This window comes from Passer montanus, unplaced genomic scaffold (assembly GCF_014805655.1).
Source record: "Passer montanus isolate IOZ18808 unplaced genomic scaffold, ASM1480565v1 scaffold18, whole genome shotgun sequence".
NCBI lineage: Eukaryota > Metazoa > Chordata > Aves > Passeriformes > Passeridae > Passer > Passer montanus.
In genome coordinates this window covers 7,008,832-7,030,760 of record NW_024365381.1, presented here as the reverse complement: position 1 = coordinate 7,030,760, position 21,929 = coordinate 7,008,832, and the positions used below count along the sequence as shown (strand labels likewise).

General features: G+C 35.8%; 1 protein-coding gene across 20 annotated transcripts in view; it reads right to left on the bottom strand.

Annotated features, from left to right (window-relative positions):
• GPHN (gephyrin) overlaps positions 1-21,929 on the bottom strand; it is a 268,213-nt gene that overhangs the window by 119,083 nt on the left and 127,201 nt on the right. For all 20 annotated transcript variants that reach the window (XM_039704734.1, XM_039704736.1, XM_039704738.1 and 17 more), the window contains exon 4: positions 7,479-7,571. In XM_039704734.1, coding sequence (XP_039560668.1) covers positions 7,479-7,571 — 93 coding nt within the window. The remainder of the gene's footprint in view (positions 1-7,478; positions 7,572-21,929) is intronic.

Genomic DNA, 21,929 nt, shown 5'->3' with positions numbered 1-21,929 from the left:
ATGAGAAATTCTCTATTCTTTAATAAGTATTAGTTTTAATGATCAACTATTTTAATAATGAGTCATTTTGCTATTCTGGTGTGCTAATGTCAAAAGGACTAACTCACTCAATTTTTCATACCTCTTAAATCCAAACTAGTATTTGCCATCTAGTTATTATGCCTTTAAGCTGCCTTCACAGGGAAGTCTTCCTAACATGTCCACATTATTTTTTTGTTAATTTTCCCTGTATTTAGCTTTAACTAAACTCTTTGTAATAGACCGTGACCAGAAAAAAACTCACACATTAAGGACAAAAATTTCAGGCCTGACACTATTTTCAGGATTATTTTTCTTGGACTTGATGTTTAATTTTGTTTAGTTTTCCTATTATCTTCTCCAAAGTCACGCTTTAATGGAAACTATTTTTAAAAATGCCTAAGAGGAAAAAAATTCCAAAAGTTCCAAATTGAAAATTTCATTATGCAGATGTCCTGTGGCAGGCCTATTTTTCTTCCCCAGTTACAGAAAGGACTGCAAGATATATTCACTGTTGTGGCTACACTGCTAATAGGAGACAAGTAATTTTATTTAAGCTAATACAGAAACGTCCACATAAGCTGTGGGCTCTACAGTGAAAACACAGCTAAAAGGCATCAGTAAAACCAAGAGGAGGAAAACCCTTCTTAAAAAGCACAGCATATTGTTTATCTGGGGGTACTTTGGGATGTACTGGGTTCACTCACACTGGAACCATTTGTCCACTCTCAGGACATGCCAGCCTTCTTCCAACTGCCATTCCTAAACTACCTTGGAAAAAACCTTTTCATTTCAAAATTTAATAAAAAGGTGAGATTTCCTGGCTCATTACTGTGGCTTTGTTTCTCATTTTATGAAACATTCAAATTCCTTACTTATGTTTTACTGTTCTTTTCAGCAGAGCTTGCAAATGTTTCCTACACGTTTGAAAGTCAAAAAACACAGCCTCTATTTGCTATTCAAGAGTACTAAGGACACCTAAAAAAAAGCAAACAAAAACTGACCCTCAAATGAGCAAAAATAACCAAAGGCTTAATGGAATTCTGTTAGCATTACCTTTATGATATGACAGTCAGACAACTTTACACAGAAGGTTAATACATTAGTTAAGTAATTAAAAATATATTTGCCCCAGCATTCTCAGCCAATATTGTCAGGGTTTCGCATTTTCAAAAAAGAGACAAAAGCAATTAATCTATTACTTTTGAATTCAGGAAATAAAATTGTTTCATTATTAATTTCAGAATCCATTTGATTCAAACTATCTTCTCATCTAACACACACGGAACGTAAGGCTGTAAGCACAGGATGATTCATTTAACATAATCCATGATTTCTGCAAGAAGTACAAGATAACTTGAGTTTTATAAGACAGTTCTCCCACTAGCCAACTCTTTTGATTTGATAGAATTAAAACGAAGAACACAGCTCTTTAGGGAATTTGTTGTGATTAATCTCTTAAACCAACAAACCCTAACCCAAACACATAATGATGATTTTATTAGATTTTTCTGGCTCAAGCTCTCTACTATCAGCTATTTTTAATATTCCCTTTAGTAGGTAAAGAAAGCCTTTGGTACCTTACAAAGCCTTTAGTATTGTACACTATTTCCCAAAGAAAGTAAAGACAAAACCAAAGTTATTTATCAGTGCACTTAATGAGAAACTAAACAGACTGCGTTGTGTAACTCCCACAGAAAGCATCTCTTTTTTTACCTTCATATTTTTACTATCTTTTTTTTTTACCTTTTTCTATATCCACTGTGATAGTTGAAATTTTTTTAAAGGAATGTCAATAAAAATATGCAGCTTTGCATTTTAGATACATCAATGCAATACGCAGACAAGTATTATCTGTATTTTTTTATGGTTTATTTTTTTGAGTAACCTCTGATAGTTGCGTAAATGGAGCTGTAATGAGATCTGCCTTTCTTGCCCCTCACATTTCTCACCAAAGGAGTCTGAGCAGCTCGCAGGTGTTTCCATGCAGCGACTGCAGCTGATGACAGCACAAACAAGCCCTTCAGTGATGAGGGTGTGCTACCAAGTTTCCCTGAGAAGCTCAAACAAGAGAAGAGAAAGGCACTCTTCAGCCCTTGGTAAGTCAACTAAATCAGAGTGGAATTTCTCAAGACACAGGTACTTCTGGAAACTGACAGTGTGCTGTGTGGTGCAAATAATTTGTATACTGCTGCTTCTCAAAGAAACTGGTCATAGATGTTTAGTGAAAAGTGTTCTGTGACTAAACATATAAATTCTGCTATAGTAGCATGCCTTCCCAAGAAAGACTAAAAATCTAAACATTTCATTTTAAATTGAAGTATTATGGCACATAAATATATTTGAATTTTATAACACCAAATGCAGCATATCAAATAATAAATTTTATTGAAAAATAAAAGCAGACTAGATAAAGACCTAATCATATAGTTAGAAACTGCCTGGAGGACTGAGAACTCAGACTAGATAAAGACCTAATCATATAGTTAGATTATATACTGCCTGGAGGACTGAGAACAAGGGAATGGTACTTTACAGAGTTGCTGATAAACTTCTAAAAGAGTAGCAGAGAATTTGGAAGGAGTCTGTCACAGAGCAAACTGCTCCATGTAAGCACCTTTGTTGATCAGATGCACGTAGCAAGGTTTTCCAATGCCAACCCTTCAGGAGCAAGCTGGGTTGAAAACAATTTTCTAAGAACAATGAAGGCCTCAAAAGGTCTGACGGCAAGTCACAGGGTCAGATGTCATCCATACACAGCACATATTGTTATACAATAGCTCACCACAGAAATCAAACTTAACTCAGAGCAAGACCTCCATTAAGACGTATGAAAAACTACAGTTTTAAAAGAGACTACAGAAATATTTTCTTAAAATAGCTATTAAATTGGAGGGTACCTGGAATATTGAAGGGTGAAAAACAGAAACATTAGCCTTGGTTATTAGAGATTGTACAATTTCATATTATTCCTACCACAAAATTACTTATGTCCCACGTGAGATGAAAGCTTCGTTCCTCCACAGTATGGAGCCATCCTGAAGTGACAGTTTGTAAAATGGAAATTATTTTCTTTTGGTCCAGTGCCAGTAATAAAATATTGCTGAGGAAGAACAGAAGTAGTCCTATATCCACAACAAACAATACTAGAAATCCTGCTGCTCTGGAAAGACAGTATTTGAACGAGGGAGGACAAAAACCTCCTATATATTATTTCTAGTTTAAGTTGCTGCCTATTAAATGGAAATTGCTATTTGAAAAGTTTAAGTCTCAGTGGATTTGGGTTACTTTGATGGAATGTGTTGCTGCGAGAGTATGGCTATAACATGACTATCCCGTTGTGTCATAAGCATCTAATTTCATTAATGAAGTTAAATTGGAAGCAAACAAACAGGAAAAAAAACCACATAAAAACTGAAAATAATAGAGATCAAGAGGGCTTCCAACATTACTTGAGACAGAGAAATGGAAGAATATAAATATTAAAATTGTCTGCAGAAGTAAAATGTAATTTGAACCAAAAATCCATGAGAGATACCTTAGAGAACAGGGAAGAGCCAAATGATAGAAAATTTGCACTTGGCAATAATTATAAAAATGCTGGTGCAATTTTGAACTGAATATAAAAAGACGTACTACAAAAGAATTGAGACTTTCTTCTATCTAAGCATAGCTTCTGTGTGGTATGTTTGGAGTATTTTGTTCATCCTGAGCATGATTTTTCAGAAGCATTGACAAATAGAAGGGAGTTCCAGACAACAATGATTACTTTTCATCAGTTCTTACAGAACTCTGAGGAAAGAATAAATAAGTATACATATATTTTCAGACTAAATGAAAACAAGTATGTGTCTAAACACATTTTAAACCAGTCCATAAATATTGAATAACATAAACAGCAAGAACTAAAAGAAGATTCACAAATTTTCCAGAACACTTGAAATGACTGTAAGGAAACATCTGTCTGGTGTTAGATGCTGGAAAACAGCTCTTCTCTGTTGTTTATAAAGTATTATCTTAAAGCCTTAGGGCTCAAAATGACCTGCAGTGTGGATGAACTACTTGTGAATGAACTACTTGTGATGGTTCAAGAATATCTATCAACAGCTGAGGACAATACCTTGATTTCCACTGCTATTATCTAAGAACATGAAATTAGTCTCAGAGATGGGCAAACAAGACTCGCACAGGACCATACTAGAGACAAAGGATAAGGAAACAGCTAGAAGACTGTTTGGAGACAGACAAGTGAATTTTTTGAATGTACAATTTTGCAAAAGAATAAAGTAAAAATACAGAAGACAGAAAACTGAGCAGAGCACCCATATACATGAGATTATTTCTTTCCCTTTTTACTGAGCAACAACAACAGAGAAAATACATTAATATCACAGAAGGATTCCTAGTGATTGATGAAAATGCTGCAACATGATTTAATTTTTTTCACAAAAGTTAATGTATATTGTTATCACCATTCTGTAAGAACTACCACTGAAGTATTGTAGTTCCAAGAAATAAATGTTTGCATCTGGAAATACAAAAGTTCCCTAAATAAACTTGGGCCACACTTGGACCTCTGTCCAGTACAAACACTTTTTAAATCAACAAGCAGACTGTATGAGTAAACTCCAGCAGAGATTTAAAGAATATTCCCATAAATTATATGTGAAATTACTTTGTAAAAAAAAAACAAAAAAGTGGTTGTATCTACGTTGTATCTATAAAATTAGGCTTACACTTCAGCTTTAGTACAAATGCAAACCACCACCAACTGCCATAACAATTAAGAATTCCAGCATTCACTAGTAACGCCTGTAACACATTTACTTTCAGATTCAGCCATCCATTGAGTGAATTTGGTTTTTTTAATATCCACATGCATTTCATCACTTGTACTTGTGCAGTCAAGAATGGGAAGGATATTCACACTGCTTAAGCAAACTGATCTTCGCCCCTCAAAATGTGAATCGTAGGAACTAATTCAAAAGCTCCTCTCCCCACACCGACTACACTGAGGCTATAAATTTAGGGATCAGAGAAAGGCAAGGAAAATCAGATATTTTGAATATTCCTAAAATATTCCTTCTATTCTATTACAAGAAAAAATGTTTCTACACATCACTGAAACAACTGTAGCAACCTGGAATGGTTCTGACATAGCGTTCAAAAGGCAAAGTGAGTGGGGAAACTACTAAGTTTTAGGGATACTTAATTACATATTTCTGAGGTATCAAGAAGCCATTTTTAGCTACATTATGCTAGGCACTTAATTTCAATTTTATCAATAATTACAAAATTCAATTAACATGAAGTCTTTGGGTTGCAATTATTCTTGGGAACTACCTTTATTGTGTATGTACAATTATATATCTATAGAAAGAAACAGAAAAACCTGCTTTCTAATCCAAAGTACAGGGCAATTAAGGAGAAGCAGGACTGAAACATACTAGCAGAAGTATGATTCCACAGACTCTATTCTAAGGAAAAACAGTAAAACATTTTCCATTATCAAATTCAATTCTTAGAAGTTTTAAATTAACATCTTAAAGATGACATCTCCATAGCACAATACCATGATCACATCTTTTCATTGCCAGCTCAGTGATGAGAGCTTGCTGAACCAACATCATACACACAAGGGGTGAAAACCATTCTCTACATCAATGCAAGTCTTACTAAAGGCTTGTTATTGCACATTTCATGTTGACATAATGCATTTGCCATTTTGGGTTTTCTCATTGACCCAAAAGACATAAAATATGGGGACAAAACTTAGGCTTCTTAGTATGTTTTTGGTATGACACATGCTGGCAAACTGATTTTCTTCCCTTAAAATCATTTGTTTGACTGAGTGATGTAATAAATCCTATAATAGGAACAATGCTTGTCATCACCACTTTGTAATAAAACTGGATTCTATATCTCCACTGTGATTAAAGTTAATCCAGCTGAATTCAGTGAAAAACAATGTAGTTTTTCTTCAGTACAAGTTATTAATGATTTTTATATCGATGCATTTTTATTCTACAGAGACAGTAACAACTCAAATAACTTTCAGAATGGCTTACTTAACAAAACTGATGAAAAAATCATTCCTACCTGTGTTACTTTGAGTAACAGCAATGCAGTGTAAAGAAAATACTAGGCGTTTGTGTGCAGAGTTCTCATTTGTTTATTTTTTGTCCCAAATGCTGCTTGAGAATCTGTAACTAATTGTTTGCACTGGCTACAATGCTTCATCTGGCACTGCTGCCTAGGCTTGACCCTGCACAAAGGAAAACTGAAGTAGAAATTCATCCCTCCTTCTACACAGTCCTGGTTACACAACCTTCAAAAGCATTATGTTGGTTTGCAAGCAAGAGACTAATTTAACTAACTCATTTTTCAGTTGTGGTGGCTTTAGCAAAGGGAATAACCTGCAAACTCAGTTTCTCTAGGTGCCACTGTGTTCATCTTAACATTGTTCCCATTTCCTGCTACACAGACTGCCCCCCCCAGTTTTAGTTACTCAAGGTTTCGAGTTCCATCAGAAGTAAGGAACAGGAGCATTTTGTTTACATGTTTCTCTAGTTACACAAATGTTATACAATCAATTAAAAATGCTTTAAAATTCCTAATGGAAAAAAAATTGAACTTCAGGCATGTGACAAAACACATTTGTAAGTAAAAAGTATTGTAGATATGCTATAAAGAACTCAAATCAACTTGAGAGTTGAAGAAATTGAAAACATACATGAATACTTAAGAGAAATCTAGGTATGTTTAATTATGCAAGTAAACATAACTCACTCAATCTTAATTCTGACATTTAGAGAACATAATCACACCAAATGAAAGGTGTTATTTTGAAGGTTCATGTTAATGTAATTTGGAACCATAAATAACAAAATACTTCAAGAAATCACACAGTCATTTCACATGATCATGAGGTCATTAGGTTAAGCTTCTCATTTTTCCCCCCTTACTTTAGTTTCATATAAGTGTAATGTAAGCAAATTTCCTAAGCAACATTTACTGGTGGAGATTACCTCCACTTCTGTGCCTGTTTAGATTTTTCTGACAAGCAGATCCATCTCTCTTATCCCACTCTTCCTTAAACAAGACACAACAAAAGCCACACAAGATTTTGCTTAGCAGTGTTGTACTGCAGTGCTAAGGAATATTATGCCACAAAGCCATTAGAATTTTGTTTTGTGAGAGGACTAGACAACTATTACACCATTCCACATTTTAGTTTGAAAATCGTTTTGGGTCAGAACCCAAGGTCAGAGTAATTCTCTTGTGCTATACTTTCTATTACTGTTTTCTGATTCCAAGTCATCTAGCACTTGACCCATCCACAGATACTGCAAAGTAAAGTTACAGTGGAAATTAAAAAAACAAAAAATCACCACCCCCTCCTCCAAACTCATGCATTTTTACACCAAAGGGCAGATTTTTCTATTCCAGGACTATCTCACCTCTGGAGTGACATCTCGCGGTGCAAACCCTGTTCCTCCAGTTGTTAAAATCAAATTAAGTTCCTTTTCATCACACCAATCTATCAGCGTCTCCTGAAAGAGAACACGAATCCTGTCAGAGCTAGCAAGAAATGGTTATATCAGATAATACCTGAACACCTGAAATGTCTTAAAAACAGAGACACACAATATGGGGAATTATAAACCACTCATGGCTTTTTATACAAAGATTTTAAACCACTATTTATAACCAAGGTAAGACAGAATAATGCAAGTATCCATAAAATATTATTTTTCATATGGAAACTGAAATTCAGTTCTCCATCTCTTGACCTGAATTGGAAAACAAGAATTCACAGTTATTAATTTCTACCACTGTTTATTTTGCTATATAAATATAATATTCTTTGATACACGTTAATAACTATGTAAATTTAATTTGGATTACATCACTGATTTATGTTACAGTAACTTTGGTCTCCTGCTGCACTTTTTGATAGCCTGAAAAAAGCAAGAACCACGTATCTGTAAGCCTAACTACCAAAAGATGCAATAATGCACTTGATGCAGCTGGTGATGGTCTATAATCACCTTTCCTACATTCCCCTAATATCTCAACAGCAGTGTGTATACCCATTCCAAAGCTGGACTAAGAAATTGGTCATGTAAATTCAATGACTTACAATTCTGGATAACTCATGATACTAGAGAAGTTTAATTTCATTTGATATATTCATTTTAAAAATTATTTTTTAAGCTACTTTTCAAGCTATGAAAAAAATGTGACATAAGCAGAAGAGTTAAATAATCTCAATGTGATTATCTCACTTATCCTTCATACCCGACTGAGGGCCAGCACAGCACGACCATGTCTGCTTGGAGTGCAAAATGCACTGTGTTACCTTAAGTACACTTGTTACATAGTAAAGTATCTACCTACACAGATCATATCAATTACTGAACAGCTATCCATATTCTAGCAAAGAAACAACATTATTTGAAAATGTTTAGGGCAAATTTAAGGTTTGGGAGTGTTATATGGGGAAGGAAGGAATAGTTTTGGAGATTGTTGGCTTAAAGCTTATTATTTATCACAAAATTAGCTCTGAGAAATATACTGATTTTAAAAGCTTAAAATGTCTCTTACATTTGAAAAAATACAATCAATTTTGGTAATTCTCAGCTGTATTTTGCAGGCCTAGTATTGCTATGCAACTCCCATTTAACAGAAGGATCATATCCAGACACTTAAAAATTGCAACCAGAATAAACTTGTGTCTGACTGCAAGCCCCACCACACCAATACATCCAAGGATTACTACAAGAAGTGGCAAAACCAAAATGTTCTGTCTTTATTTCTCCTTTCTTTATTCTTTACTTCCACTTTCTCTTTTGTATTCTCTCTTGTCTTTATTAAAATCATATTCATCTTTTTACTCTACCCCTTTGGAGAACAACTCTCTAATTCATTAGGTTGTAAGTGAACATACCAGAAGTTTGCTACATGAACATTTCAAATAAGCTTGAGAGTGGAACAAGGATAATGCCTCCAACTTGTACACAAATAAATGAACTAGAAACTATAGCTCTTGTGTTACATTTTGAAAAAAAAAAAGTGAATTAAGGTAGTAAAAGGATTTTAGGTCTTAAAATTCTTTGCCTCAATAACATAGTTGTGCATTAGGAAATTTCTTTCAAATAGGTGGCATCTCTGTCATCTAGAAACATATTTGTCTTGACTTAAATGGGTACAAATGTTAGAGAACACTTTGGAGAAGCTCAGTGTTTGACAAAGTTAGACCTTAATATTGCATTTATTTTAAAAATTAATACAGTCAGGCAAAAAACTTCCTATATAAAACAGGATGGATAGATTTTTTGGGTTTGTTTGGTTTTTTTTTGTTTGTTTTTTTTTTTAAAGCAGAATTTATTTTCAAATAAAATAAAACCTGCCAAATTCCTTTTAACAAGAAAATAGATCCTTCCTCTGTTCTCATTTTGCTACAGTCCAGTAATACTTCCATTAATGAGGGGAGAAAAAGTCATGTGATATCCTACAAAAAACTAAAGAAATCAATATCCTAACTCTTCAATTAAACTAAGCAATAATTAAGTGCCTATTCCTGCTACTGCATCAGTGTACCTAGGCAGACTCCTAGACAGAATTCTCCATCAAGTTCTAGTTATAGTAAAGAAACTTTCAAGCTTTCAAGTAGAAGACCTTTAACTATGAAGCAGTGAGTTTGGGTTTTATTGAACTTCAGAAGTGCAAATTTATCACTTAGACATTTTAAAACCATGGAAAAATACCTAAGGCTTATATTCAGCTTATTTATTTTCTCTCTAACCCAAAAAACTGTTTCCCATGAAATATTCTCACTGCTGTAAAAGTATCCAAAAAAGGAAGCCCCACACTCATCAATTATGAACAAATTGTGGACTCAGAACACGTAGATTCTGTACAGGCTTTGCAGGGAACTAAATTTTCTCTGTCTTCAAATGAAGATTTCTCTAGGCAAATGACCCGATATTTGGATTTACTGACATTATACAAGCAAAATTATTATATAACATTTCAACCAAAGAAAAATTCATTTAATATTTTTATGCATATTTCTCCTCTTCTATTGTTTCACTGATAAGCTTTCAAGAGAAAATGGCTAGGTCAACAGATTATGTAAAGCACTATTTCATTCAAGCCAATGGAATGATGCTGTTGGATACAAAATGCAGTAGCTGGCTCTGAAAACAGTCCAGTAAAACTACCACCAAGTTTTAAAAAGCCAGAACAAAGTTACAGATCTCCAGGGGGAAAAAACCTCAACAAATAAATAGCTTAATACTTTTAACAACTCGTATCCTAAATTAGGCTTTATCAGTTATTTTCCAGGGTCAAGGTGTAACAGAAATGAAGTCATTACAGACAGTTCCTCCACAAATAATTTTATTTCAAAAGGACACAACCATTTCAGATTTCACTGAAGTCCTAAAATAATTATATTATGCCTTTCTGATGCACAGAAGTAAAATGTAAGGCCAGTTGTCTCCTTAAGCTTTCGATTAGATCTAGTTTCCTGTCCTCTTTATATTTTCTTGCTTAAATACATTTAAATTTTCCTTATTCAAATGAGTAAGAAATCCTTAGGTATAACAAACAACCTCTTTCCATCTCTTGCTCCAAAGAGCTCTTGCTTCTTTCAGCTCCCTCTCTCCCACAACGTGGAATTACTCACTTGACTACCTATGCACTGCCCAATATTGAAATTACTTCATATAATACAACACCATTCAACAAAAATTTTGTTTATGATGCTTGAATTTTCTCATGACCAGTGTTAGTTTTACCAGTGCAGAAAAATACTGCCTCATTTTTCTCTGAGTTCTTAGTCTTTCACAGGTAAATTTATTGATGTAAAGACCAATAAAGATCATCACCTCATGGAAAAAATGCCTACAGGTGTGGCTCAGTGCAGAGACCCTGTGTATATGACAGGTACATGCTTGGAAATTCATAAAGGCACCATCACATTACACTAAGTCCAAATGCACCCAAAAGATGCATTTTAGTGGCACCACCCCTAAGCTGGTGCTATGTTACATTTCAGCCAGGGAACAGCTTGAACACTCACAGACATTTTCCTTCTGTGAAGGTAACTTAAGCTTCTCCATGTCCAAGATGCAAACCTGCCATTAGTCTAAGCTGCAATAAGCAAGCCACAAAATTTTTGGTAACTTCTTTTTGTATTTAAAACTAGTTCCAGGGCTCAGGCTCTTCCCTACACCACCCTGCCTTGATCTACAGGGTTCAAGAGAGAGAAAATACATTATGCTTTAATTTGGTAGGGTTGTCCAGCAACTCTTGATGATTATCATTAGGTATATTTCTATTGTATTTCTAGTAACTCTTCTTCACTAATAATTTCTGTGGGATAATGCTCCACCATGATACATAAGAAACCTGATCACATGATATAAAATTACAATGGATAGGAAAGTGGGCTATTTCATACCTCCATTAACATACCATCCTTTAATCTCTGTGTAAGTGAACTGGAAAAACAAATAGGGATTCCTTTCTGGAATGAGAAGAACAATGCCCTAACCTTTAAAGATAACTAAGGTTTGTGGATTACTTATCTTGGCCAAAAATTGAAACTTGAAACAGGCTGCAAATCTCCCCCAGTCCTCCTAGCACTACTGCCTGGTGATTTGGCACACAGACATTGAGACTATGAGCCTTAACTGGAGCAGAAGTACCACAAAGCACACGAAAATGGTCATTGTGCATCAGATTAAATGCCTACATAGAAAAGCTGAAGTCCTGGTGACTTTTCCTTTTTTATGATGCTACAGTCTATGGCATGTCTTGTCTTTTTTTTTATTATCCTGTTTTTGCCATCACTGCTAGGAGAGTGTGATAACACTCCCACATGTTTATGCTTCCAAAATTACTAGAATATCTTCCTTCAAGTCAATATTCTGGTGCCTACCATTTAGAAAAAAACATATATGTTTTTCTGATCAATACACAATTTACTTAACAACACAAGGTTTGTAAAAATAATTCCCAATATACATACATATTTTCATATACCATAGCCACTAGAACATGACACGTACTCTGTTATAATTTCAAACATCCAGAAAGAACAGGGAAATGGTAAAAACTGTATAAACAGGATGTGATTTCATCATGTATCCAATGAATCCATACAGAATTCCTTCATTCGATATTCAGTATTGATACTAGTTAAACAATTCTTAATCCTATTGTTAACAAAGATGTTTGGCATTTTAGCCCATGCTAGATTTTTCCAGCACAGTGCCATCATGAAGTTATTTCACCTTATATGCATCACTAATCACACACTAAGTAAAATATATCAAATTTTGAAGTGCTGAACAAATATAAGGGATAAATATGAAACTTAATTATGAAAAAATATACATTTATTTACACTGGATTTTGAAACATAAGTAAGTCAGTATAAGCTGGTTTACAGAGATGCATACTATCCAGAAGTATTCTCAAAACAATTTCATGTGACTTAAAAGATCACTGTGGCTCCCAGGACAAACTATTGATAGTGTTGAGAGATGCTGAAGTCTGTGTTCTCCAGAATAGATCTCAAAACCACAAGGTTTGTAAAATTATGTTTCTGTATTTGCAAGCAAATTCTGTTTACTTTAGGCCTGAAGATACTCGTGTGGAGCAACAACATTCCAAGAAATCAATTTTAAAATTATTTAAGAATTTCATAAAATTAAATATTAAAGCAACATGAAAACATGCATGTTGTTTACTATTACCTCTATTCCTTTTATCCTTTCCTCACCAGTAGAAGGCAGAAAGTTAGAGGCAGAATGTTAGGAATATATTCAGTGTAATCACTGTAGTCAAGAGACTTGGATGAAATGCAATTATGTATCTCACTGTGTCTAAATACAGCTTTTCAAATTTTGAGATTTTACAGAACACAGCAAGTCATCTTTCAAGGATTCTACAGGTAAATTTCCATTTTTCAGCATCACAGTCACGTTGCAGTTGTTTTTTTAAATACTAAGCTAATGTATTAAAAGACGTCATAAAAATGTAATTATTTTATTGAAATGCAAAACTAAAGGAAGAATGGAATAAAAATGTACTCTATAAATGGCTTTTTAAATGGAAATTTAATTACAGGCATTTTCCATTTAAAGTATGCAGCTATCAAGTATTTCAAGGTTCAACATACCAATGCAGTCTGTAACACAGACTTTTTAAAAAAGTATTTCATGTCTTCTAAAACCTACTATTCAAGGTAATTAGCCCTAAAACAGAGAAAAAAAAAATGTAGGCACTGAAGTGCAGTCATCAACTGAGTTCATCTATGCAAACAAGTAAGGGAAGTCTACCAGAGAGATGTGCAAACACTGAAGTGTTTGGTCAAACCATCATGACTGGAAGTGCCAACACTTTTAAGGGCTGAGACAAGCAAAAGAATTTCTAATTTTGAGGGAAAGACAAGAGGCCAAGACAGTCGAGACCATGTACAAGCTTGATTTCCTCTCAGAAAAACAAAGGAAAGATTCTTATTTCAAGCTACCTACCTTGCCATTCTTAGTATTTCTACACTAAGTATGGCTATACTATAATCAAGAAAAATAGTGAATTTATTGTATGATTTAATAAATTGCATAAAAAACTACAAGTAGATTTAGGTCAGAAGAAACCATACACCATGCACCAAACAAAGGCACAAAGACCTTTTTCCTTCGATACAAAAATCTGCTCCCATCTAATGTTGGTGCCACTGGTATCCTCCTAGAGTCAGGCTAAGGTTGCTCACAGCTACTCATAGGAAACGACAGGGCACTTAGCATAACAGCTTTCTTCAGATGCTTGGAGGAAGAGTGGAACTTAGACACTTAGACACTTTCCAAATGTGTCTGTGTCTACAAAGACCTTTTTCCTTCGATACAAAAATCTGCTCCCATCTAATGTTGGTGCCACTGGTATCCTCCTAGAGTCAGGCTAAGGTTGCTCACAGCTACTCACAGGAAATGACAGGGCACTTAGCATAACAGCTTTCTTCAGATACTTGGAGGAAGAGTGGAACTTAGATACTTTCCAAATGTGTCTGTCTACAAAGACCTTTACTGTTGACTCTGCATTTGGCACATATATACATAAGTGTGGGCCTATGTGTGCATGTGCTCATTTTTATCTAATAAAAATGTATTAGCGAAAACACCAAAGTTCAATATGTCTCATTTCTGCCATGCATAAAAGACATCTCTCTAAAATATAACATTTACTCACTAAAATAAATATTACAGAGTTACTAGAATTCTGGGTTTCTGAAGAATTGAAAACAGTTAAAAATTTAAGAAATACATAATGCCTCCTTGCCAGCATCACTTTTCCTTGTGAGGATCTATTTTTTTTTAAAATTATACAAGCTAACAAAAAATACAAGCTAAATAGCAACTGGAATGAAAAAAGATAAATAAAGCAAAAAATCAAGTAAATGAATCCAATACTATTTACTAACAACAGATAGATAGAAACTTTCTCTCTTTGTTTTTTAAATTTTCTTCAATTAAAACAGCACTTCAAAGACCTGTTATCACAAGAATACATGCTTGGTTTTGGAGCCACAATCTTCAGATGTTTGGGCACAACAAGATGGCTTTTCCCACATTTTCTTCCCCTTTGCATACATATAGAGTTCATCTAAGATTGTTTAGAAAACTAAACAATCTATGGGTTTTCTTCTCAGTATCTGCAAACACAGCTTGACATTACACACAAGTCAATAACTTTCTAAAACTAGAGCTCTTCATAATATTTTATGTATGTGTACCAATATCTACAGCACGTGTATGTCATGCACCACACATCAGAAACTTCAGCAAAGATTGCAGGCTGTAACTAAGCTCAGATAAACTACACCTTAATCTTGCCAAAAAGGCAAAGTGACAGAAAACCAACAGTAAATTTCTCTGAGCTGCCAAGGCAACATTAATTGTTACAACCTTAGGGAACTGGTAAAAGCATGTCCATTGTATTTGGAAGGGTGGCAGGACTCCGAGAACTCCGTACAAACACCTCAGAATCATATTTCTGTAATAGCCTTCAACTCACTTGAAAATAACCATTTGCAGAATTTGTATGTGCATATTTGCATGCAGAGACAAGTACATCTCCAGTTTAAGCTAGGTTATACCCCATGTCTACTTGTTTAATTGGCAGGAAGTGTAGTGAATTAGAAAATTACTACAAGGCTTCTATGATTAAAAAGAAAAAACCACAGGAGGTCAGCTGTGGAAAAAATGTTTAAATGCAAATGTCGGCTTTCCCGCAACTAAGAAGTCTTAAAGATCAGTATACTAGTATAAACGTAACTGATTCTCATAGAATCCAGTTCCATTTCTAGCTTCATTTTCTAATAGCACATACAATCTTACACGTTCACAAACTTGGCTACAATTGGGAATGACATTATTTTGTTTTATTTTTTTAAATTATGTTACAACTTACATGATCTCAAGTTTTCACGTAGCTCTGAATGGAAATGACAAATTGAATAGGATGAAAATATTTAAATATCGAAATAAGATGGGGGAAAGACAAGGGATGAAACCATCAGAGAGACAAGGAGCTACTCAGTGTAATGCAGTTTGTGGTATAAATTTCCCCCCCCGGCACCGTGCATTGTTCATGCATATCATCCACGGAGTCAATGAATTAAATTGGTTTTAAAAATAAAATCTACTGCTTTTCCTGTGAGAATACAGTAAAGAAAATTTACCTACCAATGAACAGCTGCAGTACTTTGAGACACTTAGTCCATACATATACTCTAAGAGTGGGTGTGCTTGTGGCCTGCCCTGGAGTGTCCCGGGAGGGGCACTCCCACTCCTCCCCTCGTCCTGCTTGAGGCATTGACACACAGGGCAGAGTGCATCCGCCACCACTGCAGTTCCTCTTAAATGCACAACCAAACCTGAAAGAGATTCAGAAAGAGGGGAAAAGCAGGTAGGAGACTAATGTACATGCAGACTATACCTCTCAAAGAACACCAGTTACTGATGAGTAACCTTTCTTCTTTGAGTCTGCATGTACATTCCCACAACGACTTGCTCTGATCAGTTACCTTTGCCTTTTCCCATCCAGGAGAAGGCCTGAGGACTCCCACAAACAATTGCATCACGCCACTGAAGGCTGAAACAGCCCTTGATCCTATGAGACTAAGACAATGCTGGGTGAAAGCAAGGAGAGAACTCCAGGTGACCTTACAGCACATGTCTAAATATCATACAATATAGATACTAAGTTTGTCCAGAGATCTAACAGAATTTGGTTTGGCCATATGAAGTTCCTTGAGTCCACTCAGAGACAGAAAGCCACCTGAACAATCACTAAAGTCAGCCAAACTTTTTGATATTCCCATGGTGCAACAAGAAAAGAAACAAACTAGAAAACTTGGATCTTTGAAGAGAAATTATAAAGGCCGCATGAAATCAAAAATATAACGGATAAAATTCAATCAAAGAACAATAAGATCTGGAAATAAGTATTGAAGGACTAATTTTCTTGCTACTCTGGATCTTCAGCACCACTTCAAGAAGGATTCCTGGATGACTGAAGAACAGATACTCTGCCCATATATAGGCAGTTTGTAAAATAGCAGCTGTAAGGACCAATTTACTTCACTAGCTGGCTGAGAAAACTCTCTCCAAATATACCACTTTCCTAGATACAAGCAGAAGGAGTAAGCAGAAGGAAGAACTAAAGAGCTCAAAAAGGAAGAAGTAACCCTGCAATACAGTGGTTTTCCACTGCAAGAACAGCAGGAAACTGTCATCAATCATGAACAATTCAATACATCCTGATCATCTGTTAGGAAGATGAGAATTGTGAAATGTGTGAACACCAGTGTACTCAATCAGAGAGAGCAACCTGGTATCCTCACCAAAATGCAGAGAGAAATCAAAGGAACTACATATCACAAATATTCTGAGAGCTGAGATCAAAGCAGCAACAAACATACCATACAGACAATATAATTTTCTCAGAGAGTATGCATGCTTAGATTATACTTTCATGCTGCCAGCTATCATTACTCTGGAGAGAAGAAAAAACTGGCTTCCCTAGAGACTGATGAATGTTTTGGCTTGGGAGTCCCAAGATTGCCACAGACTGAAGAGCAAGGGAAGAGCTAAAATACGATGTATATGAAGACTACAAAAGAAGTTTCTCATACAGCTGGTCATGACTACACTCACTGTCCATACACTATACCATGGTGAAATCACAAAACAAAAAGTTTTGTCTTTGCTGAGTATTTCTCTTTATGTTTGCCAATTGTGGTAACTTAACAATCAATGCACCATATACACTCACTGTCCATACACTATACCATGGTGAAATCACAAAACAAAAACCCCACAGTTTTGTCTTTGCTGAGTATTTTTCTTTATGTTTGCCAATTGTGGTACCTTAACAATCAATGCACCATCAAAGGAGAATCATTTTACAAGCCTAATCCAAATAAAATTGCTGTATGGCTCTATTAAACCAGGCATCTGTATGACATGCCAAAGCAGTAGGTGTATTTTAGCACAACTACAGGCAGCACTGCAAAAAGTGTAACATTCTCGAGTACTGAGAAACAAGGCCCTGACAGATAATAGGTTCCTCCTGAGGTGAAACCATTGCTGTTTTGTAGCATATGTAAAGGTTATGCTCTCCTCCCTACCCAAAATGTTCTGTATGTTTAAATAATCAAATACAGTGTTATGCTTCACTGTATGAAAAATGAGGCTTCAATAATGTCTGAGTCTATTAGGCCAAATGATCAGTGTGGGGGAAAAAAGGCAGTATGACTATAATCGATAGTTACAAGCTCCTGAATTCCAAGTACTCATATTGTTCAAGCCAGAATGGAGTGACTGTGGTGACACAGACACTGCTTTTTCCTAACCACAACAGAATTAAGGGTATTAATAGATAAGCACCAATCTGAAATGCATGGAAATCAAAAGAGATCTCCCTACCAACTCAGATGCTCTTGGCCTCTAGAGAAGACATTTTAATTTCTGGATGTTATGATAGATTAATTAGTCCTTGGCGAATAACATTGTCAATACAATTGCCTATTTAAATATGCAGAGAAATTGCTGTTAAGAAGATGTGCCAGCATATTTTGAAGATCCTGAAAATCTGTAACAATTATTTTATGTCAAGCACAGCAGCTGCATAGATGGAGTAATTACATAATGCAAGTATTCAGCACCTCCATGCTTGCTCCTACAGTGCACTATGATGGTGCCATTCACTAAAAAAAGCATTGTTCTGAGCATCAGTGTATGGATCCAGAACAGCATTCTGATATTGCCTGGTAACTTTTATTAGAATCACAGAATATCCTAAAAATGCTTCTCTTGTGCAATAAAGAAGCCAGCCTAGCTGACATCTCTATGTATTTGTAGTGGACCCTGCTACCAGATTTAAAGATTACTATCATCTATATTAATTCTGTAACATCAAATAATCAATCCTAGTTTTAGCTTCCAGAAAATAATAAAGATCAGTAAATAAGCCCCCTCACTCAAAACAAAGTAATGTCCTTTAGTTCTCTAAGTATAAGGAAGATATGGACATCCTGCTCTGACACATTCTTGTGATAGGGATATACAAACAAGAAAGAGAAAGATATACACAAAAAAAGAAACAAGACTGGAGTATTTTGGATCTGATTAGATCATGTGCACTTCTCCATTTTCTGTTGAGTAGGGGTAATCCTGAAGACCCTGAAAATGATTCTCAAAAGCTATAAAGAAAGCATAAAAATAAATTGAAATTCATTGACAGTTGTTAATGTAAAACACATGTTAACAGCTGTTGAAGGCAATGAAAAATGAGTAACTATGATCATTACAGAAAAAAAAGATTTTTCCCTATGTGCCCTAGTTGCCATTTTCTATAAAGATAGAGCACAATAAAAGAATAATAGAATGAACTAGTAATAGGCTGCCTTGCTGATTAGATCATTGCTTATTCCTAAGTGAGTGTAAGCATCCAAAGAGTAAAATGTAGAGAAAGGACCTTTTACCACTTATAAGACTGAACCAAACTTACAAGAGTGACTGAATTACTGAACTGGAAAGGCCATTCTCTTCAAAGGAAAGACATTTTCAGAATTGAGTCCATGCAGAATCTCTCTTATAGGCCCAAAGGATTATAGCTATTACATAATACTGGGTGAAAGCTGTTACCATAGAATTTGATGAGCCATCATCTGCTTCCATTTCAGCTTGCAGAGGTGTCTTAGCATCAGCCAATCCCGCTGCAATCAAAGATTTCAGCTTTTATACTCAGGAGAAAACTAATGCAGAACAATTAATATCAGAAAGACTTCTTTCCCTAAAAGCTGAAACTTTTGGGTAATCTCTCTTTTGGAACATTTTTTAAAAATGCTCATTTTTTTCTTGATACATCCTAACAAACTTGCTTGGAAACAGGAAACAATAAAAACATTCAGAATACTAAAGAGATTTCAAAATCACCTTTGAACTGTTTCTGCAGCTGGTATAAATGAAACTAAACTCTGCCAAGGTACTAAGGTTGTTCAACCGTGCCTTTATGGTGTTGGAAATCTCTCAAGCAAAATAATATACAGAATTTCAAACAACTTGCAGCACTTTTGAAAAAAATTCTTTGTATTCTAACCTCATTGTTTCGAAGGTCCTAAATTCTTGGAAATTATTTTACACTCTAAAGAAAGTATGTTGTCACTGTTATATATTAAAGACTGTAAGTATATAAAAATAAAACATGTATATTTTTCTCAGCCAACTAAACTGGATACAAGTTTGTAAGAAGTATACCTAATTTGATAAGTTGCTGCATCTGGAGCAAACAGCAGCTTAATAAAGCAAATGCTTCACAGAACAGATCTAGCTCAACCCGGTCTCATAATGTTAGCAAAGCCCCAAAGGTTGAGTAAGACATGAAGTTCAAAGAAATACATGAAAAGAGTTAGAAAGGACAATTCTAAGCAAAATTACTTGTCATTACTTGTTTTTCTAAAGACGTATGCCAAACTTTACTAATTAAATCATAAAAGAAATACTAATCACTAGTAACAGAATGAGAGAAGCATAGAATACTATGCTTACGGCGATCACATCGAGTCTCTTGACTGCTGCAGAGGTAGTCAAGAATCACCTGGAAAGAATCTTATGCAAAGGAGGGAGTTTCCAACACCCCTTTGGACAATCCCCTCCAGTACTCGATCGCCTGCACAGTAAAGAAATTCTTCCTCATCTTCAGGTGGAACTTCCTGTGCATCAGTTTCTGCCCATTGCCTCTTGTCCTACTGTTTGGCACCACCAAGAAGAGCCTGGCTGTTGGTTATGGGATCAAATACAAAGAAAAATCTGAATGTAAGAAATAATCTAAATATTAAAAAAGTAAATATAAAATAGCAAAATGTTGTTATCAAAAATTTGGCGAAGAAAAAATTTGTGCAGTGCAGTAGTTTTTACTTCCACAGGTGTTTTTTTTCTCTTCCTATTCTCTCTCCCATATGAGCTCCCTTTTATTTGATTTTCTTACAGATAAACCACTGCCTTCTAATTGATCCTTAGGACCTCTTGCTAATTTTGCAACACACAAAACACGTGTTGAGCATTCTATGCACGTGATTGTTTTCAATGAGAGTAAGTGACATACTCAAACAGTGGTTTTCCACCCAGGTTCACAGCACCCTCAGCAAACACACAAATTAGCTGGGCCTTTAGGGCTAACATTCTCTTATTCTAATCTTGGTAAGCGTGCCAGATGTTTGGCACCATTCCTATACAAGGCTCCATCCTCTGACACCCTCCCTTCAGATGCTCTCAGACATTGATGAGGTCAGCTCTCAGTTGTCTCTTCTCGAGGCTGAACAGGCCCAGTTCCCTCAGCCTTTTCCCATAAAAGGGATGTTCTAGTCACCTCATCATCTTCAGTCCTTCACTGGACCTGCTCCAGTAGCTCCCCGTCTCTCCTGTCCTGAGGAGCCCAGAACTGGACACAGCTCTCCAGGTGAGGCTCACCAGGGCTGAGCAGAGGGGCAGGATCCCCTCCCTTCACCTGCTGGCCGTGCTCTTCCCAATGCAGCTCAGGATCCCGTGGTCCTTCTTGGCCACCAGGACACACTGCTGGCTCAGGGACAGTTTGTTGTCCACCAGCACCCCCAGGGCCTTCTCCCCAGAGCTGCTTCCCAGCAGCTCAGCCCTCAGCCTGTGCTGGCCCATGGGGCAATTCCTGCCCAGGTGCAGGACCCTGCACTTGCCTTTGCTGAATCCCAGGCAGTTTCTTCTCTGTCCATCTCTCCAGCCTGCTGAGGCCCTTCTGAAGGGCTGCACAGCCCTCTGGGGTATTGGCCACTGCTCCCAGCTTTGTGTGCTCAGTGACATTGCTGAGGATGCATCTGCCCTTCATCCAAGTAACTGATGAGTAAGTTATTGACCACTGAGCTCAATATCGAACCTCAGAAGACTCCACTAGTGACAGGATTCCAACCAGATCCTGTGCTACTGATCAGAACCCTCCTTGCTAAAGTATTTGTAGTTTCTGGAAGTAATTTCCAGAACTCACGGAAAGCCCTCTGGACTATAAGTACTTGTTTGTTATTTTAAAGATTTAAGAAGACATACACAGTAACCTTTACCAGAATCCAGAGTTATTTATATAGTTCAAAGCAGAGTTGCATAAGAAATAATGAGTCTTTTCAACTGTGTATCACCTGCTTTATATACCATAATTCTAACATATGGTCCATTACATGAAAATGTTTATATAAGTGATTTCTGGTTATTTAATTGGAAAACTTACCTTTCTGGACAATCACATTACAGTCAACTGCTCACTGCAACTTAGACTAAAGGCTTCATTGCAATAACTAAAAACAGCATATT